This window comes from Cryptomeria japonica, chromosome 1 (assembly GCF_030272615.1).
Source record: "Cryptomeria japonica chromosome 1, Sugi_1.0, whole genome shotgun sequence".
Classification (NCBI taxonomy): domain Eukaryota; kingdom Viridiplantae; phylum Streptophyta; class Pinopsida; order Cupressales; family Cupressaceae; genus Cryptomeria; species Cryptomeria japonica.
The window spans coordinates 87,614,837-87,621,788 of record NC_081405.1 but is presented as its reverse complement, the minus strand read 5'-3'; the positions used below and the strand labels follow the sequence as shown (position 1 = coordinate 87,621,788).

At 37.7% G+C, this 6,952-nt stretch overlaps 1 protein-coding gene across 1 annotated transcript; it reads left to right on the top strand.

Annotated features, from left to right (window-relative positions):
* The first annotated feature begins 2,318 nt into the window (after nt 1-2,318).
* LOC131041957 (putative leucine-rich repeat receptor-like protein kinase At2g19210) lies at nt 2,319-2,921 on the top strand. Its single transcript, XM_057975235.2, has one exon. It carries the CDS (start codon nt 2,319-2,321, stop codon nt 2,919-2,921), a length of 603 nt encoding a protein of 200 aa, XP_057831218.2.
* Nucleotides 2,922-6,952: the final 4,031 nt, after the last annotated feature.

The following is a 6,952-nucleotide window of genomic DNA, read 5'->3' as shown; positions in this document are numbered from 1 at the left end:
TATGGTTGCCTCCTAAGTATGTTTTCTTGAATTTTCAGACTATTCAGACATTTATATACCATATGCATCAATGCATGAGGCCCAATAATTATAGACATTATTGTTGCCATTAAAATAATGCACTGCCTTGGACAGCGTGGTATTAACTTTCTCATTGAATCACTCTGATAAAATAATTCCAGGAAGAAGACCTCTTCAATGCTTCATGGTACTTGCTGATTATTCATTGGTAATGTATTGAGATAGATATGAAAGAGTCAATCCATGTTAATTATGAGGTTCTAGAATTGTTCCAATTAAACTTCATGAAATCTAGAATTTATGGGTATTATAATTATTCCATGATGGAACAATTTGCTTAACAGTGTCAGGAGGGCTGAGGGAAATGGATTTCTATTGCCTTATTATGCCAAGCTTGACTGATTGAGGTATCTAAGACTCTGCTGACTACTCCTGTGTCCGCATCACTACATTAGCTTAAATAAAGATTTATTTGTGCTGGGTTTGGGTGATTGAGGTATCTTAGGACTTTGCCGTCTGCTTCTCCTGTGCTCGTGTAACTACTTTATCTAACACAGACTTATTTTTGGTAGATTATACATGAAATTTTGACATTTGAATGTGTGTATAACTTTGCAAAGTTCCAATTAAGTAATGTGCCCTAAAAGATGATTTGGGTAAATATGATGTTGGGGCAAACCTTTAGTACAAATGATAAAAGCTTACAAAGTCTTCCATTTGTTAAAACGGAATAGCTCTAAATGACTTCCATAGAAGTACTAACTTTAATATACAAATGGGCTAGGCAAACCCTTGTTTGTGTGATCACCAATCCTCTTTACAAAGCAATCCAAGCATGTTGGTTGGGGAAATTTAAAGAGAAACTCCCAAGATTTTCCACATTGAACACTTAAATGTGAGTCACAATCAGAAATATTGCTATTAGATTAACCAAAGGATCACCAAATTGTGTCCAAAACAAACTTGGCCAAGTTGCTTATATAACTGATCTTGCAACAAGGAGTGAACTTGGTCATTTTGCCGAATCAATTGGCAGCCATAAACACACAATTGTGGTGATAACTGGTCACTGGAAAACCACACACAAGGTACAAGGAGATGACATTCCAAGGACAAGTAGGAATGGGTAGAGGAGCACACTAGCCTGACTTTCTGTTGGTTTGGAGCCACAACGGATTGCACAATGCATCAAGAAATGAAGGACATTGCACTGCATTGGAGGGCTAGTAGAAGACACATTGTAATGATCAATTGTCTTTTTCATGCCAAAATGGCCATCATAGAGAGTAGAGTGGCTCCTTTAGAAGAGAAGTGCAGCAATCACTAGGTATGCACAACGTTTCAATCTTGCACAGCATTTCCTTGATGTGGAAATCCTTAATGGGCGCAAGATTTGGAAGATGTTGAAATGTGTAGATTTTTGTAGGCTTTTTTCAAAATTTGGATTATTAGCATACATAGAAGCCCAACTTCGAAATCCAAGATGTGGAGTGGTAACACTCATATAGCAAGTTGTAGGAGAACAGATCTAGCTTTTTGTAATAGTATTGATGGACCCTTTTTTGTATTTACTGACCAAGTGAAATTGTTTTAAATAGGATGCCCACTTAATATGCCTACCTTCAGTCTTTTTTGGGATTGAAGAGAAGTATAGAGGTGAGTGTCAATATGGACAATAATTTCTTTTTCGACAATATTGCATCTTTAGTATTTGATAGCTTAGACTATGGGGTAGAACTCTTTTCATAATGTAGTCTAAATCTCACACTTCACTTGATTGGGAGTAGTAGATTGTGATCTTGAAGACTTCAGCCAAATGGCATGAATTTGTCCGCATTGTTTGATAATGTAAATTCAATGCCTAAGTATCTCATTGGCTTAAACAGGGATGCATATGTGCTTTGAGTGGTCTGTTTGGGCTGTTTTCATCACGAAGTATCTCAGCTACTCTCTGAAATGGGGCCAATACAAAACTTGAATATCGACAGCTTCAATATTCCTCCTACCAAGAAACATAGCAAGAAAAATGTAGCTGTGGGGGATCATAACTATAGTTATAGTTGTTGCAGTATTCAGTGCACTAATGGTGTTCATATCAAGGATAAAAAATCAGCTGTGGGGGGATCATAACTATAGTTCTAGTAATTTAGTTTTCAGTGCACTAATGTGTTCATAATATGGATAGAATCAAAGAAGCCCACTCATTAATTGTCAACACAACAAAAGCAACACCTACGCGGGTAGCTCTTGTGAAATTGGAAGGATGCCAGTCATACAGTTACCAAGAGGTGATAGAGATGACCAGTAATTTCGACAGGTACATTGGAAGAGGAGGATATGGACCAGTTTATGTTGGCTTGCTTCAAAGCAAGGAAATAATAGTTGAAGTATTATTTGATAAGTCACATCAGGGTCCAACAGAATTTTCTGTAGAGGTGGATATGCTCTCCAGATTACACCATAAGAATTCGGTAAAATTCATTGGCTACTACCATGAGGAGAATATGATTTATATTTATGAAATTATGTCCAATGGTGACCTTCGACAGTGTCTTGACAGCCAAAATTCATTTGGAAAATGCCTCTATTGGGAAACAGGGGTCAACATTACATTAGATGCCGGTCAAGATCTGGTGTATTTATATGCAGGTTGTAACCCAGGCATTATTCACATAGATGTGAAGAGCTCAAATATCCTTCTCGATGGTTGCATAGAGGCAAAAGTATCAGATTTTGGATTGTCTATAATTGGTCCTTTGGATGGAGCTACTCGCATAACCATGCTAGCAAAAGGTGTCATAGGATACATAGATCCACAATATTACATCCATCATGGATTGATAGAAAAAATCGACATATATAACTTTGTAGTTGTTCTATTAGAAATTATTTCTGGATGACATCCTGTGGTTGCAGAGCACTGAAAAGGACAAGCAACGGATATCAGTAGCTAGACAAGGGAATTCTTGTTGAAGGGAGATACACAGATCATTGCAGATTCTGCTATGGAGAATAAGTAGTAGACACAGGACTTATGGATGTTAGTAGAGTTAGCAATGCCATGTTGCCCAGGCATGTTGCCTAAACTACTCAGTGCAATGGCACGGCCAAGATAATAGCACTTTCATGAGGATCACGGCAGAACATTTAGAAACATTGTGTATCATATATCAAGTATAACACAACCAAATTACAAAAAGGTGCAACATAGAATGCTGTGCAATCCTTTAGAACCAAATTCAACCTTACCAAAATGGCATGGCTATAAATCCAAAATGAAGATTCATTTTATGATAAAAGGAACCTATTAATTGCCTAAACTAGAGCGCATTTAGAAGGCCACAGGACATTGATAAAATCTGCCATGATTTGGATGATAGTGTGTTCACACCATTAGCCTCCTGATTGATTGCAATAAAAGGAGGTATCAAGAATAAAGAAGAATGTGAGGGATGCAGCCAAGCAGGATGAACTGCTTAAGAAATTCAATAAATTTTACAGGGTTGCTAGTGTGGAATATTGTGCTATTGGCTTGCTTTTTAAGCTTTTAGCTCCACCAGCCAAGAGCACATAATTTTGATGCTTTTCACTTCACAAGTGTGCCATTGGTCTGTTCTGATCGATGTGGCAACATGTGGGCCCCAGAAATATTAGAATTAAATATATAAATCATTTTCGGCCCATATTTCATTTAAATCATTTTGAAAATCAATTTCATTGAAACAGTTTATGAAAAGAAGAAAAAATAGAATCAAGTGAAAAAAGAGGAATGTAATTGCCATGCAAAGAAAGAGATTTTGAATCAAAGGAAAGTGAGAAAAAGGTAGAATGACAGCGAGAAGATTACAATCAACTATAGAGATGTTCATCTGTCATCATGCAATGGCTAAAGTAGATTGAAGATTTGTTTCTTGATTTAGTAAAACAAATTTTTTTATCATTCATTCGAACAAAAGAGGGGAGATTTTTCATTGGTATAGTTATGCCATTTTGGTGTTTGAGCCTTTCAAGCAATCATTTCATAGTCATTTGAGCTCAATAACAATGTTGCAGTTGTTCATTTGGCCTCTTATATTGCTTGTTACATAATTTAGAAAATGAAATCAAATATTTTGTTTGACTATGCTTCACCTTGTTTTGACAGTGAGTTTATTTCCGCTCTATTATCTCACATATGCAACCTTAATTTGTGAATTTGAGATCTATTAGACACTGCAAATTAATGACTGCGATCTTTGCCTTCCATTATCACATTTTTGTTTGTTTTATTTCACAACTATACATTATGTGTAAATTAGTCATGTTTTGATTAAGTAAATTGGGAAGGGCCCGAACCTGTATACATAACAGCCTACAATCTCACGAGGGATGAAACAACCAAAAAACAAAAGATTTTTAACTAGAGCTAAGAACTAATAGGAAACAAGGGTCTCGACCTTGGAAAAAGAGCTACTCTTTTAGAACGGATAAAAGAGGGGGAGAAGGGCGAGATTCAAGAAATGATTGTGGGAGGGGATTGATTTTAATGCGATCCTTAATCTTAAGGAAAAAGCAGGTGGTCTGGTTAGAAATAACAAAGCCATGACTGATTTTGGGGAATTTGTGCATGATTCACAGTTGTACGATATAGAGCCAAATAATGGCAGATTCACGTGGACCAATCAGCGGGAAGGTTTCACCAACATCTTGGAGAGGCGACTACTTTCTCATCTCCAAAACTTGGTTGGAGAGTGAACTTTCATTCTCCTCATCGATTCTGCCCTATTCTGCCTCAGATCATTTTCCAATCTTGTTGAAGATTGATCTCCCTGATTGCAAACTAAAAGGCTATTTCAAGTTCCAATCAATGTGGTGGCGGGATAGTGCCTTGATGGATAACTTGGAGCATTGGTGGAAGGATAGTAACCATTTTAATGGTACTCTTAGTTTTCGGTTTTCTTGCAGACTGAACTTCATTAAACAAAAGTTGAAGGAGTGGAATGCTATGCAATTAAAGAATATCTTTGTTGAAAAGGCTCGGGTCAAGGAGGAGCTCAAGAGGCTCAATGAGAAAATTATAGCCTTTGGGATGGGGGCAGCAGAATACAAGGAAGAGAAAGCCCTTAAAACAGAGTTGACAGAACTTCTTGCGAGGGAGGAAGCATATTGGAAGGATAAAGCGTGAGAATTATGGCTCAAGGAGGGGGACTCGAATACGAGTTTCTTCCATGCTTTGGTGAAGGCTAGAAGGAGCTTGAACAAGATTGATAGAATTAAAAATGCCAGGGGAGAATGGGGAGAATGGTAAATTACAAAAGGTTGTTAGATTTTTTGAATCGGTGTTGTGTAATGCGGAGCTAAGTAATTGCTCTTGAATGAATATAGTGCTCGACGGGATTCCCAGACTTGTCACAAGCATGGATAATGATATGCTTAGTTGCAATTTTCTCGGGAGGAGATTAGAGAGGTGGTGTTTCAATTGCACTCGAATAAGGCGTAGGGCCTTGACGGGTTCCCTGCCAGTTTTGTCTTCCGATGCTGGGTGTTTATGGGAGAAGATATCTTCAGACTAATGGAGGATATTCGGATGCATAAGAAATTTGTTAGGAATATGAATAATATGGTTGTGGTGCTTATTCCTAAGAAGGCGGTTTGCGAATATATGTTGGATTATAGACCAATCTCTCCGTGTAATGCCATTTTTAAAGTCTTCACTAAAGCTTTGGCCAATAGGCTTAAAAATATTCTTCCCTCCATTGTTGCAGAAGAACATAATGGTTTTACTCTTGGAAGAGATATTACTGATAACATTATTCTTGCCTCAGAGGTATGTCACTCTGACAAAAGTAGCAAGTATCAAGGTATGGCGATTAAGTTAGATGTAAGTAAGGCCTATGATAGAGTATCTTGGGAATTCTTGTTCAAAGTTCTAGATAGGTATGGCTTTTCTAAAGAATAGATTAAAACCGCACAAGCTTGTATTTCAAAGCCTAGATTTTTTATTATGGTGAATAGATCACTCTTTGGTTTTTTCAAATCACATAACAGGCTCTATCAGGGAGATCCCCTCTCCCCTTTCCTGTTTTACTGATCACAAAAGTGTTGAGCTGGTTGATCAAAGTACACAAAAGTTGTAGATTATGGAAAGGTATTGAGATCCATGAGGGATTGGACCTGGTCACCCATTCCTAATTCGTGGACGACACTATGCTTTTCGAGGAAGCTTCTATTCGGGAGGCTCAGGTTATCAGAAACACTTTGGATCTGTACTCCGAGGCATCTGGTCAAACTATGAATAAAGATAAGTCTGAAATTTTCTTCAGCAAATAAAAGTGCCTTCAACATAACAATCCATCATGCCTGAGACAACCACTTATTCTTCCAAATGCCTGCTTTAGATTGACATTTCTCTACCAGCTCTTCCCATCTATGTGATGTCATGTTTCAAGATTAATAGAGACATGACTAACAAGATATAAAGATCTTTTAAGAAATTTATATGGTCAGGTTCCAAGGAGGAAAAGAAGATCCCACTGGTCAAATGGGAGACAATTTGCTTGGATAAAACAAAGGGAGGTGTGGGTATTAGAAGTTTGACTCTACAGAACTCAGTGCTAGGGGCTAAACTCACGTGGAAAATGTTCAAACACCCGGAGAAGATGTGGTGTAGGATACTGAGATACAAGTATCTCGATGTGGACGACTTGTCGAGGATTCTTACTATGGAAAATTCTCATGGGGGATCTCCTATATGGAAATTGTTGTGGGAATGTAGAGGGATCATCACGAACCACCTACCATGGAAGGTAGGGAATGAGAGGAAGGTAGAGTTTTGGCAAGACTCTTGGAATGGAGGGGTTGTTTTGGAGGATATCATGGAAGACAAAGAAGTAATTCCGATTCTAGAAAATAAAATAGGAAAGTATGTGGTCAACTACTTCCAAGTTAATTC